The 21,770-nt window shown below is 41.8% G+C and overlaps 1 protein-coding gene across 2 annotated transcripts in view; it reads right to left on the minus strand.

The window, feature by feature from the left end:
* Positions 1-21,770, minus strand: part of SORT1 (sortilin 1) — a 78,826-nt gene that overhangs the window by 22,066 nt on the left and 34,990 nt on the right. The window contains exons 4-11 of one of the 2 annotated variants that reach the window (XM_036272423.1): positions 17,051-17,153; positions 15,875-16,039; positions 12,926-12,999; positions 10,072-10,121; positions 9,103-9,233; positions 5,900-6,044; positions 4,949-5,104; positions 2,160-2,266 (exon numbers count right to left, since the gene is read on the minus strand). In XM_036272423.1, coding sequence (XP_036128316.1) covers positions 2,160-2,266; positions 4,949-5,104; positions 5,900-6,044; positions 9,103-9,233; positions 10,072-10,121; positions 12,926-12,999; positions 15,875-16,039; positions 17,051-17,153 — 931 coding nt within the window. The remainder of the gene's footprint in view (positions 1-2,159; positions 2,267-4,948; positions 5,105-5,899; positions 6,045-9,102; positions 9,234-10,071; positions 10,122-12,925; positions 13,000-15,874; positions 16,040-17,050; positions 17,154-21,770) is intronic. The other variant, XM_036272424.1, reaches the window with a different exon arrangement.

A 21,770-nucleotide genomic window follows, 5' to 3' on the forward strand; every position in this document is an offset into this window, starting at 1 on the left:
ATTTTTTAAGGAATCTCCATACTGTTTTCTACAGCAGTTGTATCACATTTCATTCCCACCAACAGTGCGCAAGAGTTCCAATTTCTCTACATCCTCACCAACACTTGCTTTTTATTTTTTTTAATAGCAACCATCCTAATGGGTGTGAGGTGATCTCTTCCTGTGGCTTTGATTTGCATTTCCCTAACAATCAGTGATGTTGAGCATCTTTTCATGTGTTTATGGTCATCTGTATATGTTCTTTAGAGAACTGTCTTTTGCTCATTTTTAATTTGGGTTGTTTTTTGTTTTTTTTTTGAGTTAGAGGCTCAGTGGGAAATTCCTGATTCTGGAAGCATTAGTATATTTGAGAGCAATATGCAATTATTTTCTCACGTGTAATCTTAGCTTATTTTATTCCTGCATTACACCAAAGCCTCTGGTCAATATATGAAGTATGATTCCACACAAATAAACCTGATGAACTCCTGATGTATTTCAGGTATTATATAAGATGTGGTGGTGATCAGAAATAAGACCTAGTCCAATTTTTTTTTAAAATCCTCGCTGGAGGATATGTTTAGGGGGGAGGAGAGAGAGAGAGAGAGAGAGAGAGAGAGAGAGACATAAAGAAAAACATCATTTAGTTGCCTCCCGTGTGCACCCTGACCGGGATCGAACCTGCAACCTTCTGGTATACAGGGTAACACTCCAACCAATAAAGATACCTGGCCAGGGCCCAGTCCTGTCTTTAAGGAATATTTCTCTGAAACTAGTTGAGGTATAAAATGGAATGAAAGTTAGTGCTTCAAAAGAGGTTCCAATTGGTTAAAGTCATGTATACATTGGTTTTATGTCATGTATATTTTACTGCAAAAAAAAAAAAAAAAGAGGTTCAAGCAAACTATTAATGAAAAAAAGAGGAATGATTAGTTCTAACTGAAGATGGGCAGTAAGGGTGGTTAGGGTTTCTACAAATTCTGATGAATCGGGGTGGGGGAGACAGGCCCAGCTTTCCCAGAACAACATGGGCAAGGCCCCAGAGGCAGGGCACATGAGGGTGTTGAAGGAGCAGCAGAAGATGGCAAGGGGTATGTCAGTTATAAAATGGGCGATGACACGGAAGAGAGCCTTACAGGGAAAGAGAGGACCTTTAGTCACCAGGTCAAAGACTTTATTCAGAGGCAAATGGGAGCTAGGAAGAGTGCTGAGGAGGAAGAAGCATGGGAGCATGAGGGTAGCATAACAAAGTAAGGAGAGGCCACTGTGCAGCCAAGACTTAAAGTAAGGAGGACAGGCACAGGGCAGGGCACACAAGGGGGATGGGGAAAAGGGAGCAGGAAGGAGAGACTCAACAGCACTGATGAGTGTGGAGAAGGGAGAGAGAGCTGGGGGTGGGGCAGGTATACTTAATCTCACACTGTGTGAGGCTCTTAAAACAGAAAACCCAGCCTAGAACAACAGAGTGCATATTAACCACAGGTATGCTGAGAAGAACTCAGAGCTATTGACACTGTCATTTTTTTAAAGAACTCTTTAGTGTTCCCCTAAGCTCCTCTCCAATTCTGAAAGAGCCAGACACAAAGCTTGTTTTTCTCTTTTCATGCCTCTCAAGACCTGTCACTCCTAGATTCTGGGATCCGCCTTTTCATTTTTAGGCTTGGTCTCCTCTCCTCAGAGGGTCAGCTCCTGCTTTCACGTGCACTGCTGGGTCGCCACCCACACCCACCAGCCGTGGGGCACCCAGGCAGAGGGAAGACAAGGCCGAGCTCTCTGCTCTAGTTTCTGGCCAGCACAGCTTCGCACTGCTCACGAACGGCTGGGTATATGGCTGTTGTAGAATTCCTGATGTCTCACAGCCAACCTGCTGACTCCTAACTCATCACTGACCCTTCTGTCCATTCTGTTTCCATTCCGCAGTTTAGCAAAACACAAACTGCTAGCCCTCAGTTTTGTTTTTCTTTGTAAGATAAACAATCCAGAGTATTTTAGCCTTTCTTTGCAGTTCCAAGTTCCTACATTCTAAGTTAATTTCATTACTCTCATTTCCAAACTTTCCACCTTTACCTGTGGACCCTAGTCAAGTAGGAAACTTCATTATTCAAAAGCCTGGCACAATAAGAGCAGAACAGAGTGGCTGCTTTGATCTAAATACATATGACAGTTGGAGTAAAACTAACCTCATTCTTATTTTTTGCTGTAGCGTCACATTCACTGTTCTCGGGCTTCCTCAGGTGCTTCCACCTTCCTCCTTGGTCAAAAGTGATCACAGTCTGGATAGAATTATCTAAAGGGGAAGAGAATGACATTAAGCCTGATACACTGGAAAAATCCTATAAAGTTCAGTTTCTCATTGCAGAACTTGATACTAACTGAGACTATATAACTTCATTGTAACCCTGGAATCCCCTAAGCTTATAACACCCAACAAACCGGCTCAGTGTTGATGAGTAACTGAGCAGCACTCTTAACATGGTATCTGAAGGCGGCTTACCACCTGAACAGGACCCATTGGATTCCAGAAATCATCTAGTCTGACACTCTTGAAAAAAGATACCTTTTATCTCCTTACCAATGCAAACAGGCTGATATCTATTCTCCTTCCTTGTTTGCTTGCTTTGGAAGTAAACTCCACAATGGGAAGGCATACTCAACTTCACAGACAAGGCCATGATACTGGGCTTGTTTTAGGGAATTTCAAGATTCGACTTATGTGCATAAGTCTGAATTAATAATTCCTAAATTTTGTCTCTCCACTACTCCATATCCTATCCCTCTTACACCTTTTCTTTTTTTCCTTCTCTGTGTCTTTTCCCCATTCTCTATTTTCAATGATATAAACTGTTGCAGGTTTAAATTCAGAGATAATATGCTTTGAGTGTTCCAAGGAAAATCAAACAAGAAATTAAATCAAGGCAAATTTATTTATTCCATAAATATATATTTTAATTCTGATCCAAGGATATGTTTTGATTTTTTTAGAAAGCGGTAAAGGGCCCTGGCTGGTTTGGCTCAGCACTTAGAGCGTCGCCCGCAGACCAGAGAGTCCTGGTTTCGGTTCCTGTTAAGGGCACGTACCTCGTTTGTAGTTTGTCCCCAGCCCTGGTTGGTGTTGTGTGGGTGGCAACCACTCGATGTGTCTCTCTCACATCAACGTTTCTCTTTCTCTCTTCCTCCCTCTCTCCCTACCGCTAAATGCAAAAATGCAAAAATGTCCTCGGGTGAGGAATGAATGAATGAATGAATGAATGAATGAATGAATGAATGAATATAAAGAGGTAAAGGGAGAGAGAGAGGGGAAGGACAGTGAGAGGGGGAGAGAGAGGGAGAGGCACTGATATGAGAGAGAAACATGGGTCAGTTGCTGTCTGTATGTGCCCCGACCAGGGATCGAACCTGTAACTTTTCAGTGCATAGGAGGATGCTCTAACCAACTGAGCCACACTGGCCAGGGCTCAATAAATATTTTTGTGTGCCGACTGTGTGAAAACTGTTGTAAGCCTTTGGGAATATATTAGTGAACAAAACTGGAAGAAAAGCTTTATGAAATATACATGTTAACAGGGTGAGACAAACACTAAACGTCATAAATAGGTAAATTACTTATTACATTAAAAAATAAGAGTTATGGCCCGGCCTGTGTGGCTCACTGGACTGAGCGTTGCCCCATGGACTGAGAAGTCCCAGTTCGATTCCCAGTCAGGGCACAGGACTGGGTTGCAGGCTCAATCCCCAGTAGGAGGCATGCAGGAGGCAGCCAATTGAAGTTTCTCACATCAATGTTTCTCTCTCTCTCCCCCTTCCTCTCTCTTTAAAAAAAATCCAATAAAAGCATATTAAAAAAGAAAAAAGTGCTATGGAAAAACCTGCATAGCTAAAGGGGGACTGACAGAGTGTGTGTGAGTGGGGGAGGGCACAGAGAAATTTAAAATAGTCAAGGCAGGTCTCATTCAGAAAGTAAATATGAGCAAAGACTGGAAGGAGGAGGGTGTCAGCCCCACAGCTATGTGGGAAAACAAAGAACAGTCGGGGGTGCAAATCTCCAAACCACAAGTGTGCAAACCTGATGGGTTTAGGGAATTGGAAGAGAACTGAGAGCTGAAGTGACTAGAGTAGAGGGAGAGGAGAGAAGAGTGGGAGTGGAAGTCGGGGAGGAAACGGGGCCAACCTCACTTGACCTTGTAGACCACTGCGAGGTCTTTACAAAAACAAACACCCCAACCTCGTATCAAAAACTCAATACAGCCCTGGCCGGTTTGGCTCAGCGGTTAGAGCAACAGCCTGCGGTCCAGAGAGACCTGGGTTCGGTTCCTGCTAAGGGCATATACCTCAGTTGCAGTTTGTCCCCGACCCTGGTTTTGGTCATGCAGGTGGCAACCACTAGATGTGTCCCTTTCACATCGATGTTTCTCTCTCTCTCTCTCTCTCTCTCTCTCTTCCTGTCTCTCCCTCCCACTCTATCTGAACAACAACAAAAAATGTCCTCGGGTGAGGATTAAAAAAAAATCAATACATAAATAAACAAAAAAGAGTCTCCTTGGGGTGGTGAGTCTCTGTACTTTAGAGTAATGTGTTTACTTGTACAGGTGAACTTTAGTAAAGGTGAGCACTCCAGAACCACTGAGCAGAAGGCGAGAAGAAGCTTGGCTATTGCTGTGCCCTCTACAAGGAGAAAAGCAGGAAGAGGGTCAAACTCAGGCTCACTCCCGTAGGACTAAACCTCCCAATGCAGAAAACTTATTTTATAGATTAAATAACACTGAGTGCCAAAAATCTTTCTTTCTACCTGTGGTTATTTTGCTCTTTCTTAGTTCCAGTTGCCACAACTTATTTAAAGTGGAGAGCCAGAATTTACATAGGCAGGCTGCTGGCCAGGTAAGCAATGTTACTGGGGGAGAGGATCATCAGTCTCTCCAAAAGTTTCAATTCTCAACACATTCAGCTGAAGGACAGGTGTGCCAAGACTCACCTTCAGAGAGCACACTTGTTATGTAGACCCCACGGAGGGAGGTCACATTGGTAAAGTCTGTCTCGCCACCTGTGGTGGTGTACAGATGTCGGTCCAAGGACTTGGAATAGACAATGCCTCGATCGTCTGAGGTGAAGATTGTACCAAACCCGGTATCTGAAATAGCAAACAAACAAAAACACTAAGTCTTGGGAGGGAATAGAGAGGCAATAAGTCTAACCATACAACACATAACTTGTTGTTAGGCAACAAGTCTAACCATACGCACATTAGCCAACCATCTCTCCTCATGATGTAGACGTAGACCTGGAATTCAATCAAGGTTTGATACTCAAGATTTTTATGTCCACCTTTAATTCTATACCCATCTTACGTAGTGCCAGAAATATGGTAGATGCTGAGTTTCCTGCATGAATTAATCAGATGCTACAGAAAAGCTCTTCTTACATCTTAAACATCTCTACATCTTTATACTCTGGAACGTTTCTCAAACTGTCTGTGATGAAGGATCAATTTTTAAATTTCCATTATGTCACAAACCAATGTTTTTGTAAAATATAATAAAAACTAATCACTAGAAAAAGAAAATACAAAAGATAAAATAAAATATATTCATCAACTCTTTTATCATTAGATTCAACAGATATAAAATTACTTTGTCACATGGCTTGCTCTCACTTCCTATACTTATTTGGTGAGTCTGCAAATCAGCACCAGTCCTCTGAGCATTCTCTGAGCAGCACTGCGCTAGGCACTGGATATGCACACAAACCACACAATGTCAAAACAAGCAGCCTTTTAAATCGAGGTGACAGATTTTAAGACAGAATATTCAGTAGGGCACTAATCGATTCCTAGAAAAATAGACATAAAAGAGGGAAAGCTACTGAAAGTAGAGCTTGAAGTTTAAATCTCTCTGAGGTTAAGGGTGGGCCACTAAAAAGCTCTCACCTCCAGGTTCATCCACGTGCATGAACACCATGTCGTCATTAGCTGCTAGGATAGAATAGAACTGCTCCTGCCCCACAGAGGGGAGCTGGGCCATGCTCCATGTGTCCCCTTGATCAGTTGATACATGAATCCTTCTTGTCGTATCCTGAAACAAATGCCAACATTTATCTTTTTAATTTATTGCCAAGGTGCCATGAGCAGGGACCAACTAGGCACATTATTATTGTTAATTATAAATATCATTATCCATTTCTTCACTGGGTACAACTATCAAAAATGAAAGGTCCTAGTACCAACTATCTAGCAATTTTTAACCTCTAGCAAAGTTCCAGGCAATGGGACAATCCATTCTACTGTAAGCAAAGCTATCTTGGATTCTTCTTTGGCTTCTTCTGGCAGGGCCTGTAAGATCTATCCTCTTAACCTCTGACATTCCAATTTCCTTCAGTAAAGCCAAGGGTGTGATGAGACCACTCACACGTGTGTGCTCAGATAATTCTTAAATAATGATTGCTGTATAAAGGTCTGATCCCTTTGAGATAATCCAAAGTATGAGGTAACTAAGGATCTAGAAAATGGGGGATCACAAGGGAAGTTAAGATGTGACCTATATCTAAGGAAGTCTCTCAGAACAGCCACAATGAGGGGATTGTGCACAGGATAGGAAGAGGCCAAAGAGCATCATAAATTAACAAAGGAAGCTGATCAGGGATTTAGCTGTGAAAAGGAGTCTGTTAAGGATGCAATTAACACCTACTTTTTGATAAATAGCTTAAAATAGCTACAAGACACAATTAGCTATGGTATGAGACTGACTCCCAGGGCCTTCATTAAATAGTTAAATGCTATTTAAAGTTCAGTGACAAGTACATTTAACTTATTTTTCTAAAACTTATACCTAGATGTTCAATTTGAATCTTACTCATTGTTACAGGCAGAAGTTAGAGTTCAAAAGCACACAGTGGAATTTTAGTTGTAGACAGGAACAATACAGTCGTCCCTCATTTATCGCAGGTAATCTGTTCCAGACTCTAGTGGTTGCACCTGGCGTTGAAGGATTCTTGGGGTGCTCGAATACATAGGCCTACAGTCCATACGTACAGTAATTTTCATTTTAATTGTAATACAGGGGTGTATAATTGACTCAGACAACCGAGTGCGCACTGTATCATTTTCACTGTCAAGATCAACTTTTTAATGAACATACATTCATTAAAACTGTGATAGAGTGAAGCCACGAAAGTTGAAGCGTGAAGTGGCGAGGTACGACTGTATAGTGTAGGAGGCTACCCCTTAAATCAGTCTGATTTCTACCACGGTTCCACCTCAGGGTGACCCTTGGCAAGTTTCTCAGTTCCCTCAAATAGAAATCAAAGTAACAGTATAAGCTTATAGGGTTGTTGGGAGGATTATTCCAAAATTGCTTGAGGGAGTTACTGTGTTACTACGTCTGCTAATCCACCTCCAAGTCTCTCTGAGCTCACTCTAATCAGTCTTTTAACCTCAGTACTGCAATGAAACTGCTCAGTCAAGCCCACAAAAAACCTCTACCCTGCCCTGGCTGGTTTGACTCAGTGGTTAGAGCATCATCCTGTGGACCAAAGAATTTCGGGTTCGATTCTGGTCAAGGGCACACACCTTGGCTACAGTTTGGTCCCCAGCCCTGGTTGGAGTCGTGTGGGAGGCAACCAGTCAATGTATCTCTCTCACATCAGTGTTTCTCCCCACCCTCCACTCTGTCTGAAAATAAATGGAAAAATATCCTTGGGTGATTTAAAAACAAAGAAACAAACAAACAAAAAATCCTCTCCACTTCTGCCAACTCCAGTAGCTAATTCTCAGCACTCATCTAACTCAACATCTCAGTTGAGTTTAGCACAGCTGATCACTTCGTCCTTCTCGAAACATCTTTTCACTTGGCTTTCATGATTTCACACTGTCCTATTTACCCTGCTTCACTGTCTCCCTCCCAGGCTTCTTTGCTAGATTCTCCATTTCTTTCCAACCTTTCAGTGGTGGGTGCTTCAAGGCGTGCTCAGTCCTCCTACCTCTTCTCTACCTACTCAGTCCTCTCGAAGATACCATCTAGTCACATGACTCTAAACACCATAGAACACTGGGAGATTCCTATACCCAAATGCTTACTTGACATTGCCACTTAGATATCTAATAGGCATCTCATACCCCAAACTTGCTTCTCCCACAGCCTCTGCCATCTTAGTAAATGGCACCACCATTCATCCAGTTGCTCAGGCCAAAGCCTCTAAAGTTATCCTCCGTTCCTCTCATTATCTCATAATCCACATGAATCCATCAGCAAGTCCTATTGGCAATACATTTAAAAATAGATCCACATCGTACCATTCCCCCCTCTTCCGCCTCTCACACTGCTCTAACAGCCTCCTAGCTGCTCTGCCCTGACACAGACTATTCTGTCAAAAGAGAAGTCAGATTACACCACTCCCCTGCTCACAACCCTTTCATAGCTTCTCAACACAATAATAAAAGCCAAGGTCTTAGTCACAGCCTATAAGCCCTGTAGGATCTGGCTGCTGGCTCCCCATCTTTGGACGGCCCTTCTCACTTTCCTCAGTATTTTGAGCGTGCTTCCAGCCCATGGTCTTTGCACCCACTGTTCCCTCAGCCTAGATGTCCATGCAGCTATGCTCTCGCCTCAGTCAGGTCTCAGAGAGCACATCCAAACCATCCCGCCTAAAACACCCCTGCCTGATTCCTGTCTCTTTCTGTTTCCTCACACTGCTTTAGATTTCTTCACAGCTTTACTCATTACCTGATATTACATCATATCTCCCCTCCTTAATTATAAGCTCTGAGAACAGGACATTTATCTGTTTTGTTTACTGCTAGGTACTCAATTAATGTTACCTATTTCTATTATTATTACTGGATAACAAACAAATGGATTGCTTTTTTCAGATATCCATGTCTCAGTAAAGCCCAAACATGGGTCTACTACATATCCCAAAACAAATACCAGAATTTTTGTGGTAATAACAAGCTTAAGCACAGAAAAGCCCAGAAGAGCCAATCAGCCTCTATAAAAAGAACCACCACCAAATCTTACAGTGATATTAAATACTGAAAAAAGGCAAGCAACTCTGTCAGTATAAGCAGTAAAAGGGACCTACTGGAGGCATATTTACAGAAATATCAGAACCCAAAGAGAAGAGACAAACACCCACCTTGTCAGCCATCACAGAGGCAAAAAGGAAACGTCCCCCAAGACCAAATGAGTAGATTTTCACACCAATGGTTTTGAAGCTTTTTCCCAAGTCTGAAGTTCTCCACAATTCCAGTGCCCCAAGGTCAGCTTCTTAAACAAGACAAAATATTAATTAAAATTTCACTTACTGGTGAGCCTCTAGTTCAAACAACTGTTTTAGAATTGCTCTGAATTTTATAGCTATAGGATTTTTAATCCTATGCATGTTAATGAAGTGAGAATATAAACTGATATGGCATTAGACATAGGGGATTCACATTTGGGTTTTATTTTTATACATGTGAGGTTTTACATTGGGAAGAAAGATAGTTTTCTTAATTCCAAAACAGTGCTGCATAAAAACATCATAGCCACAGCATCCTGTTTACTTTCTTCATGACATCATTTGAAATTATTCTATTTTAAGTTGCTTGAGTTTTGTTTTTTTGTTGATCATCCATCATCCCTACTTGAATTTAGCTCCATGAGAGTAGGCCTGGGTTTGTTCTCTCCATCTTTTGCTAGTATTTAGCATACTAATTCAGGTGCTCAAATGAATTTGTTGAATGAATGAATAAAAAACTGTGCTTTCTGCTTTGAAACTGCCACTGATAGGAAAGCCACTGGCTTCCATTGACAAACACAATCCATGATCTTCTTCAGAAATCACTATGCATTGCAACTTGTCCTTGGTTATAGCTTAATATTTACTTTATGTAAATACACTGCTGAAATGAAGTATAGTGTCTGTGTACAGCTTGCATTTTTATATGATCTAGGTACAAAACAGTAATTTGGTTGTACTTTCAAGATTTTAAAAGTCACTAAGTTATTTTAGCTATTAAAATTATAGAAGAATGGAAGGATCTTTGATGTTTGTATCTCTTACAACCCAGAATATTTTACCATGAATGGACAGGACACTCTTTTGGGACTAAAATATACTTACTGCAGGAGCCATTCACATAGGTAGTAAAGAAGATGGTGTTTTCTGATCCCCTACAATGAGGCAAACACAGAGAAAACACATGGTTCAAGATGTTAACAGACTGTGTCCACCTTAGTCACAAAGCTCCAAGCAAGTCTCATAAGCCTCATCCATAGGCACTAGCCAAAACAGCCACCGCAGATACTGCACGCGGATTCTTTCAGACTCCTGTCAAGGTTTCCCACGGCCTGGTCCCAGGCATTTGCCATAGTCCACTACACTTCTGTCAGCTCTTCCAGCGGCTCAAACTGGTCTGCACTCTCCAAATATGCCTTTTGCGTTTGCTCACACTGCTTCCTTCTTAAAATGCTTTTCTCTCGTGTAACCAAGTCTCACCCTCACAGCCTTCAGTTTCTAGCTTACAGTCTAGTGCTTCCATGAAGCTTTTCCTGTCACTCCAAGGCTTTATTTGCTGCAAACTTTTAGAGAAGTGGTTCTCAGGGGCGATTTTGCTCCCTAAAGGACATCTCTAGTTGTCACAATTGGGGGAAGGGAAATTATTACTAGTATCTAGTGGGTAGAGGCCAGAGATGCTGCTAAACACCCTACAAGGTACAGGATGCCCCCACAACAGAGAACTGTCGGGTCTACAATGCCATTGGTGCTGAGGGAGAAACTGTTGGAGAGCGCTATGTCATTCCCTATCAGCCACTCAGCACTCCTTTGTCCCCCATTTACTGGTTTTAATCACACAATATATGCTTTATCTCTTCGACTACACCATTGGGTTCTTCAGGGCAGGTACTAAGTTTTACGATTTTTTGTTTCCCCTCAGAACCTAGTTCAATGCTTTACATGAGCTAAATAATTTAGTTCTTTCATCTCAAACAGACAACTGGGTCAGAGGTTGAATTATTTAAATTCTAACTTGGAAAGGGAGTTTACAGGGAACTCAATTCAGACCCTGACAGTACTTATAGATTAGTACCAGCAAAAGGGCTATCTCTGAGCATGTTCTTTCAGAACTTTAGGCTGTCAGGTTCTAGAAATCAAAGATCTAAAAGGTGAGTCAACTGTTATTAGCAGCCCGATTTGCTCATATTTAGACACTAATCAAAGAAAGAAGTTACAAAAGTAAAAAGTCCTATACAGAATATAAAATAAAATACTATTTCAAAATAACTTTTTAAAGATGACTTTTCTGTTTCTTTTAGATTTACTGAGGTATAATTGACAAATGAAATTGTAAGATATTTAGTATACATTGTGATGAAATGTACATAAAGATCGGTTTTTATTATTATTATTATTATTTTTTATCCTTACCCGAGGACATTTTTGCATTTATCTTCAGATAGAGTGGGAGGGAGAGAGGGAAGAAGAGAAAGAGAGAAACATCGACATGAGAGAGACACACATTGACCCACACGACCCCAACTAGGGCCGGGGACAAACTGCAACCAAGGTACGTGCCCCCAGTGGGAACCGAACCCAGGACTCTCTGGTCTGCGGGCCAATGCTCTAACCACTGAGCAAAACCGGCCAGGGCCATAAAGATCAGTTTTAATGATCAAAATTACTACAGTCTTACTTGACTGTATCCTTAGTTACTTTAAAAATGACTTCCTTCCTGAAAAGGCCAAATAAGGTACAAACACATTTCATTAAAACCCATAAAATGAAAGCAGATATGGCACGTGTACCAGAGTGGTGCTGTAACAACCTAATTTAACCAGCATTTTCTAGAAAAAGGCCCACTTCAAGCAACATTTTTTAGTGTTTTAGTTAATTTTGGTAGATATATTTGGCAATGTCTATATTACAGATTTCCCTGACTCCCTAAGTAGAGGACATTAAATATTAAACTCTTCCTTGGGATTATGGGCCACTGGACATCAACCATATGAAATGATAACACAATGTGCCCATTAGAGGCTCCTGCGGTCTGTGTGCACTCTTGATCTAGCATTAGCTCACTGCACCCTGTTATGTTCTCTCCGTTTTGCCTGCTCCCACACTTCTCCTGGCATGTGCTTGTTGTTAGCACTCATACACCCCACCTCTGGCAGAAATCTGCTATTGACTGGGAAATCAGATGAACAAATTTGCTGAAATTAGTCAGAGAGAAAGAACAAAGAGGCTCTAAGCACAGGTCTGAGCCTAATCAGAATTTTAGAGGTATGAAGACTCTTCAATTCAATTATTGTTCAAGCATCCTCCAAATTCCTCAAACAAATCTCCGTGCATAGACAGAAGGAAGAAACTAAAGCCCAGAGAGGTTAAGCCACTGACTGGCAGCACAGCCAGGTTAAGACAAAGGTGACTTGACTCCCTAGTAAGAACCCCTCTACACCACCTTTAAGCAGGCACCTGATGGGGGGGGCTGTCCCCTTGAGAGAAGGGAATGAGTTTTGTTGTGCAGACAGTGTGACTCCTGCGGTCTGGAAGCTCTCTGGGCTTTCTTCCTGATTCTTCACTCCATTCCACATAACTGAAATAAATGGATCTCTAGATGAGAGGCTTTACATAAAGGGGGTGAGAAGTATGTAAGTTCCTGAATCAAAGCTGTAGCTTATGCTATTCCAATTGATGTCATCATTTATGGAGAAGAAACCTTTTATAGGCAGCAGCTACTCGGACACGAGCCTTGTTTTCTACTTTATGTTCTAATGTTTAGTGAGATAAAGTCTTCTTTCCTGACAGAATTAGAAGCTCCTCCAGGTCAAGTTCTGTGTGATACCCTCTCTCGTATCCCTTGTGGCACCCTGAAGAGTACTTGGCACATAGGAAGTGCTCAATATTTATTCATGTGACTTTTGGCAGCACTGTCAGGAAAGGTTTGGGCTCTGCACAGATGGAGTCTTCTGTTACTCACCATTTGGCCAAACACACTGCTTTGTGGATTTCTTCCCATTTTCCCCCAAAATTCTTGGACACCCACAGGCCATTCTGAAAGATTATAAATGACTTATCAAAATTCCAGCTTTATCTTGTGCAGCTGCTTGTATGACCTTTAATAATTCATATCTAATCATTCAGGACAGTACACACCCTGAAATTCTATCTGAGCTGCCTGAGATCTAGACACACACAGACAGTTTACAGGGACCTCTTTGGGGGCTTGGAACTTCCAAATAACAAATGCTTATGAAGTGCCTACCGTTAGCCAGGCACTGTACCAGACGTTGCACTGGGGATACAAAGAAGAATAAGACATACTCCCTGCTCTCAAGTTCACAGTTAAGAAGGGGCCCAGATAATAAGTGTGATACCGTGGGGTAACTGTTAGGGAAACATGGTCTCTGGGGTAAGAGTAGGGAAAAGAGGGACACTGCAGCAGAGATGGTTTTTGGACTGAGTCTTAAACGATGAGCAGTGTAACCAAAAGAAGGCAAATGGGAGATGAGATGTTAGGGCACAAAGACAGACTAGGACTAGCAAAGGCCGAGAGGTGATCAACGTGGTACTGTGTGCAAGAAGAGCTCAAAGCCTTCAGACAGTTGCTGGAGATACAATTCACGGTGTGGGGAAGCAGCTCATGCAGGGAGAGGGGAGGTGGAATACTTGGATGACAGTGGGGAAGATGGATCGCACAGAGTTCAAACCAGAAGCAGGAAAAGCAGTGAGTAACTGTCACTTTTCATTCATTAAGAGTTAGTGAGGCTTTAAACCATGGCTTTGAGAAACAGGTTCAGGAAGAATGCAGAAGTTAGGTTCAGTAGAACTGGACTTTTCTTGTAGGGCAGGATGATATGTGTATGTGTGGGGGGCGGTTGGTCACTCTGGGATTCTGGTTGAGGGATGAGAGGCACTATGGAATCTTCAACCAGTACAAGGATTAAGAGAAGAGGAGTATATCTGAGAGAAGACCAGAAATTAGTGGTTTAGATTGAGCCTGAGGTGCCTGTGGGACATCCAGCTAGAGATACCCAGGGGGCAGCAAGACAGGAATCAAAAGCCCTACGAGGAAGCCTGGATCAGAGACAGAGACTCAAGAATCTTACATGTTATGGTGGTGGTTAAAATGGTATGAGTGGAAGAAATTGAGGAGTGGAATGGACAGTAGTCATTTAAGGGTAGATTGAAATAAGCCGAAGGAAGAGACCAAGAAGGAATGGTTAGAAGATAGGAAAGAACAAAAGGGAATAATGCCACCGAAGCCAAGCAAGCACAGTTCCCAAAAGGAGGGAACAGCCAAAACTTCCAAATGCAGCAGAGGGACTAAGATCAAGACTCACTAGGTCAAGTTACTCTGAACCCAGATTCAGTAGAGACGGGACACAGATGTCCTGGAACAGCTGAAATTAAATGGGGCTGCTCCAGACAGAATTTCCCTTTAGTGTTCTCCCTTCCCCATTCTTTTTTCTTTTAATTTTCCTCCTCTGATAATGTTCACTTCCCAACATTTCTAATTTACCTAATTCTACTTAGAAACAGGAAAGGGTCTGATATCACCTATTTGCACATTAGTACAAACTGGTCCATCCATCTTCTCCACCTCAATAGTTGTATTCAAACTTACATTTAATTGGAAGAAATGTCAGGTATAAAAGCAGATTATGCCCATCTCTTGCTAAAGATAGAGATAAGGATAAAATCCTGTTTTAATAACCTTAAGATAGCTTGGTAATGGCGATGGAGTGGTCAAAGGGGAGAGCGATGGTTCTGTCCCTTCCTAAGGGGTCGCTTTGCTCTCTGAAGGGCTTTCAGCTTAAGCTACTGCAAGGAATTTCCAGGAATTTTTTCTTGAAGATCTGAGGCCTACCCAGCAAGCCATTTCCTTCCTCTGGTCTCCTCTGGCTAAGCTTAACTCTGACCTTCCTTGAGCCCTCCAGCCTCAGTTCTGCTCAAAGATCTGCCCACAGAGACCCAGGACCCAGACCTGTCCTCCAGTACCCCTCACTTTCCCTTTGCCTCCTTCTTTGCTCAGTCCAAATTGTCCACATCTGATAATCCTGTTTCTGTCCCCAGAACGGTCATCACAGCAATGGCTCTTAAATTTTATTGGGATGGCTCAGCTGGAGAACTTGTTAAAAACAACAGCCACCTCACAACCAGAAGTCACTGATGTACTTGTATCAGGGTGGGCCTAGGAATCTGCATCTTAAGCCAGCTTCCCAGGGTTTCTGATGTTGTTGGTCAGTAGAACACACTCTAAGAAATAAGATTAGAGAGAGCCATAGAAATATAGTGTGATTGTCACAGTCTAGCAACTCAGCCACTCTGGGCGCGACATCCATGACAAAGGAGACTGGGCTTAGGAAAGGAAAGCTGCATATCTCCTCAGGGAATGTAGAGGAGAAGGGGAAGGGCACTAGTTTCTGGGGAGAGTCCAGGAATGTGGTAGGGGTGCAGGGATTTCAGACTCTGAATACTTAATGCATGAGTGTTGGAAGACAGAAATCGATGTGCTTGATATACTATGTAACAAATATAAAGTCAAAATCATAAAGATGTGGTTTGGCCACTGGGAAGGAACAATAACATCAGGACTGTGACAATCTATGCTTGTCCCTCGCAGAACAAGAATGATTACATTAAACTGTTTCCTAATTCATTTTTCCAATAGCACATGTCTATTCAATTTTTAAAAATTGTAACGACAACTAGACATACTTATCTGGAATACATAACACAGGAAATTGTGCCTTTTACCAAACAGAGAAAAAAGAAAGATAAAAATACATACTTCATGACATACAAAGTCACTAGAAAGCAGTCCAATACTGTATAAAAAAGTATTACGTACAGGGTCCTTTTAAGACAATATGTTGTGAGAGGATAAAAATACAAAAGGCAAAACAAGTTCTTCAACTAGACTTACTTCAGTGCTGAGGGCTAAAAGATAATCAGAATTCTGAGGGCTATACATCATCTGAGTCAGAGGATAAAATGGGAGGTTGGTCTGAACAAAGTTCTTTGCAAAATCTGACGATCTGAAGATTCTTCCTCTGTGACTTACTCCAGACACCTCTGCTGTTAAAATCACCTGATTTGGAAGAAGAAAGATCAGATTCAGGGTGTAACACTATAAAAGCACAGGAAGTCTTACACCACTTCCACAAGACATCAGTTAAGAAAATTTTAGTTCCAAGAGTAAGAATTATTATAAAAACAGATTAGTTAGTGCACCCCACTCCTCAAATATTAGTCTTATCAAAAATAATATCCTGCCCTGGCCAGTTTGGCTCAGCGGTTAGAGTGTCGGCCTGTGGTCCGGAGAGACTCGGGTTCGGTTCCTGCTAAGGGCATGTACCTCGGTTGCAATTTGTCCTCAGCCCTGGTTGGTCGTGTGGGTGGCAGCCATTCGATGTGTCCCTTTCATGTCGATGTTTCTCTCTCTCTCTTCCTCTCTCTCCCTCCCACTCTATCTGAACAAAACAATGGAAAAATGTCCTCGGGTGAGAATAAAAAAAATAATAATAATAATATCCTGAATTGATCTAGTGCATACCTATGAATTTGAGCCTGGTCAGTTTGAGATCAACCAGTTTCCCAAAGACTAAAATGTTTGTCTTGCCCGGCTGGTGTGGCTCAGTGGTTGAGTGTCGACCCATGCACCAAGAGGTCGCCAGTTTGATTCCCAGTCAGAGCACATGCGCAGGTTGTGGGCCCCGTCCCCAGTGGGGGGCATGCAGGAGGCAGCCAATCGATGTTCTCTCTCATTGATGTTTCTATCTCTCTCTCCCTCTACCTTCCTCTCTCTCTCTCAAATCAATAAAAAAAAAAAATTTTTTTTAAATGTTTATCTTGAGTATACATTGCAATGTTAACCAACTGCCACCTGAAGAGTTTGGGTACATCGTGGACAGGGGCCAAAAGGAACCTGTGTGCTGAATCTCATTATTTTGTGATCAGTATTAAATTATGTTTAATTTCAAAACAAAGTAGTAGTAAACGCAATACATTGCTGTGTATCACTGGATCATGCCAATATTACTACCTGACAGCCCGTATATGGTATCAAGCATAGCTCTATACACACACAAATGAATCTCACCTTTCCAGAGTTCTCAGGACCAATAGCCATGCCAAATTCAGTCCGAATGAAGGTGTTATTGATGAGATTTGTAATATCCTTAAAGCTCTTTCCATAGTCCTCACTGAGAGGAGGAAAAATACAGACAAGTTTAGAATGCAGTAGTAGTGGACACTGTTGGGTTCCTACCCAACTTCCATCCCCTTCACTAACTTTATTCAGGTACTCAACCTCCCCTGACAAGTTACATGTCTCAGAGAAGCTGATTCCATCCCTAACTCTGGTGGTGGACTTGATTAGTCTGAAGGAAAGTCCACACCCTCACATGTGCTGGAGTCAGAAATGGGAGAGTGACCCAGATTGGGGGAGTGACCCAGATCGAGGCAGTGAGACAAAGGGGGAAATTTGGGATCTATTAAAAAACTCATTTTCTCACACTCAGACAGCCACCTAATGAAATAAACGATCTATCTTTCTTTAGACCCATGGCTCTCAACCAGGATATTTTTGCACACATACCCTCCAAGCAACCATTTGGTAATATCCGGAGACATTTTTGATGATTACAACTCAGGGTGGAGATGCTAGTGGCATCTCATGGGTAGAGACCAGGGATGCTGCTCAACATCCTACAATGCATGGGAAAGTTCCACAACAAAGAATTATCTGGCCCCAAATGTCCACAGTGCTCAGAATGAGAGTCCCCAACGTTAGAGTATGTTAATGCAAAGCCAAAAGTTGCTACAGGCATCCTGGCGCAATAAGAGCACAATCTGAAGATGAAGCCAACGTAAGTGGAGAGCACTGCAGAGGCAACTCTGGATCCAGAGAAGCAGCACCTACGACACTAGACTGAACAAACCCTGAAGCCTGTCCTTCCTCTGTACTTAGTTATGAGTCACTAATTCCATTACTATTCAAGCTAGTTTGAGTTGAGATCTCTACTGAATGCACAAAGAGGCCTCCTAACTAATCTATGAATGCAGAGTACTCATGATAAAGCTAAGTTAAGTAGCAGGAGACTTGAAGTTTCCCCCCAAAGGTTACCATTCCTGGTCATAAGTCTCCAATGCACACAGGACACAAAACACAGCTGGGGAAACAGAAACTTAACCCTAGCTCTCTGGTTGTTAGAGATTTTCCCAGGAGTTCATTTTAATAATATCTTTGAGCCCTGGTCAGTTTGGCTCAGTGGTAGAGTGTCAGCCTGCGATCCAGAGAGACCCGGGTTCGGTTCCCGCTAAGGGCATGTACCTCGGTTGCAGTTTTTGTCCTCGGCCCTGGTTGGGTCGTGCGGATGGCAACTACTCGATGTGTCCCTTTCACGTCGATGTTTCTCTCTCTCTCTCTCTCTCTCTCTCTCTCTCTCTCTCTCTCTCTCTCCCTTCCCACTCTATCTGAACAAAAAATGGAAAAATGTCCTCGGGTGAGGATAAATAAAATACAATTAAAAAAATAATATCTTTGAGAGGTAGTCAATTCCATGTTTAGATTTTGAAAAATACAAGCAAAAATATCAGTAGCTGTATAGCTCTGACAGGATTAATAATGTGTGCCATTCTGTTAAAAAATGACAGGAAAAAAAAAAAGGTAATACAGAATGCAAAATCTTAATAGTCATTATATTTAAATGTCTATAAGTGAAGACCACTTTGTATTGCAAGTTAGTTGCCAATGCAATGTGCGGTGGTCTTCATTGATAGACTATGACTTAAAACATGGTACAATTTGGTAGTAGCCTTGATAAATAATCACAGAACCAGAGAACATGAGAAATGCGAGGAACTGAAGGGAACATCTTGTCCAACTCTCTCATTTCACAGATGAGGAGGTTCAAGAGGAGGCAATTTTTCAAAAGCCAACCAGTTAAGTAAGGGCAAAATTGAAACTATAATCCAATTCGCTTAACTCTCAGCCCCAAACTAGAGACAATTTGTAATGATTTTTGAGGAGTTTTTCCCTTACAAACTGCAGTTTTCCTCTACTTGCCAGGGCTTATGACCTGGCAGCAATGATCAGCTAAGAGGAAACTGGAGACACAGGAGAGAAGTATCTTCAAATGTTGTTTAGGACCCTGACAGTATGCTAAAGCAAACTACACGTGACTTTAAGTCATCTGAATAATGTCCCATCTCTTAGCATGCACACACAAAATTCCTAGATAAATAAAAGAGGGATCAGGCACAATCCAACAGATTTCTATATTGTCCTCCAACTTTTTTTTTTGGCTTTGAAATACAAGACGGGTTCCTATGTTCCTGACAGCAGGTCAAGTTCCTCGCTCTCCAATGTTAATGTCATCAACAGCTCAGACAATCTGCAAAGGGGCTGGCAGCAGCCTGATTATCACTAGCTTATAAATCTCCCCTCCTTCACCACACCCCCCGGGGAACCTCCACAAACCTATTGGCAAGTCTGCTAGCTTTTTAAGAACTTGGCACAACAAGCACATCTCTGCCCTTCAGAAAAAAAAAGCAACATGAGCAAAACAAAAAATCATCAGCTAAATACTCTGGTTCTGCAGCCAGTTAAACAAATGGAGCACAATGGGTCAACCTGCTGGCACTGAAGTAGGGTTCTGTTGAGGCCACACTAGGCTCAGGGATATAGGGGTGAGCAAAAGTAGGTCTACAATTGTGAGTACACAAAACAAAGCTTATTCTTTTTTTTAAATCCTCACCCGAGGACATTTTTCCATTTTTTGTACAGATAGAGTGGGAGGGAAAGAGAGGAAGAGAGAGAGAGGGAAACATCGATGTGAAAGGAACACATAGAGTGGCTGCCACCCGCACGACCCAACCAGGGCCGGGGACAAATTGCAACCGAGGTACATGCCCTTAGCGGGAACCGAACCCGGGTCTCTCCGGACCGCAGGCGGACGCTCCAACCGCTGAGCCAAACCAGCCCGGGCACAAAGCTTATCTTGTATTATTATGTATTAAGTATTGTATTATTTTCCACACGAACAACTTAAACCTACTTTTGACCACTCTTGTACTTTAACAAAACACTTTATTTAAAAGTAGTTTTACGCCCGGCTGGTGTGGCTCAGTTGTTTGAGCGTTGACCCATGCAACAAGAGGTCGCCAGTTTGATTCCCAGTCAGGGCACATGCCCAGGTTGTGGGCCCAATCCCCAGTAGAGGGCATGCAGGAGGCAGCCAGTTGATGTTCTTTTTCACTGATGTTTCTCTCTCTCCCTTTCTCTCTAAAATCAATAAAGAAAAAAAAACTTTTTAAAAATAAAAGTAGTTTTGAACAGACCAATAACAACTAAGGAAATTGAAGAGGTAATCAAGACTCTCCCAGCAAACAAAAGCCCAGGCCCAGAGGGTTTCACGGGGGAGTTTTACCGAACATTCAAAAAAGAACTAACACCCATTCTCCTCAAACTATTTCAAAAAATTCAAGAAGAAGGAAGACTTCCAAACACGTTCTATGAGGCCAGCATAATTCTAATTCCAAAACCAGAAAAAGACACTACGAAGAAAGAAAACTACAGGCCAATATCCCTGATGAACAAAGATGCCAAAATCCTGAACAAAATATTAGCAAATCGGATCCAGAAATACATCAAAAAAATTATTCACCATGACCAAGTGGGATTCATTCCAGAGATGGAAGGCTGGTACAATATTCGCAAATCAATAAACGTGATACACCACATAAACAAAATGAAGAATAATAACCACATGATCATATCAATAGATGCTGAAAAAGCATTCGACAAAATCCAGCATCCATTTCTGATAAAAACGCTCAGCAATGTAGGAATAGAGGGATCATATCTCGACATAATAAAGGCCATATATGAAAGACCTACAGCCAACATCATACTCAATGGACAGAAACTAAAAACATTTCCATTAAGAACAGGAACAAGACAGGGATGTCCACTTTCACCACTCTTATTTAACATTGTACTGGAAGTCTTAGCCACAGCAATCAGACAGGAAGAAAAAATAAAAGGGATCCAAATTGGAAAGGAGGAAGTGAAACTGTCATTATTTGCAGATGACATGATATTGTACATAGAAAACCCTAAAGACTCCATCAAAAATCTATTAGACTTAATAAATGAATTTGGCAAAGTAGCAGGATACAAAATTAACGTCAAGAAATCGACGGCATTCTTGTACACCAATGATGAACTCACAGAAAGAGAAACTGAAAAAACAATCCCATTTACCATCGCTCCAAAAAAATTACGATACCTAGGAATAAACTTAACCAAAGAAGTAAAGGACCTATTTGCAGAAAACTACAGGTCATTGAAAAAAGAAATAGAGGAAGATATAAAAAAGTGGAAGCACATACCCTGTTCATGGATTGGAAGAATTAACATCATTAAAATGTCCATACTACCCAAAGCAATCTATAGATTTAATGCAATCCCCATCAAAATACCAACGACATATTTCATAGAACTAGAACAAATACTTCAAAAGTTCATATGGAACCAAAAAAGACCCCGAATAGCCACAGCAATCTTGAAAAAGAAGAACAAAGTAGGTGGGATCACAATACCAGATATCAGGTTATACTACAAAGCAACTGTAACCAAAACAGCCTGGTACTGGCACAAGAACAGGCATATAGACCAGTGGAACAGAACTGAAAACCCAGAAATGGACCCAAGGCAATACGCTCAATTAATATTTGACAAAGGTGGCAAGAGCATACAGTGGAGTAAAGACAGCCTCTTTAATAAATGGTGCTGGGAAAATTGGACAGCTACATGC

This window comes from Molossus molossus, unplaced genomic scaffold (genome assembly GCF_014108415.1).
Source record: "Molossus molossus isolate mMolMol1 unplaced genomic scaffold, mMolMol1.p scaffold_m16_p_20, whole genome shotgun sequence".
Classification (NCBI taxonomy): Eukaryota; Metazoa; Chordata; class Mammalia; order Chiroptera; family Molossidae; genus Molossus; species Molossus molossus.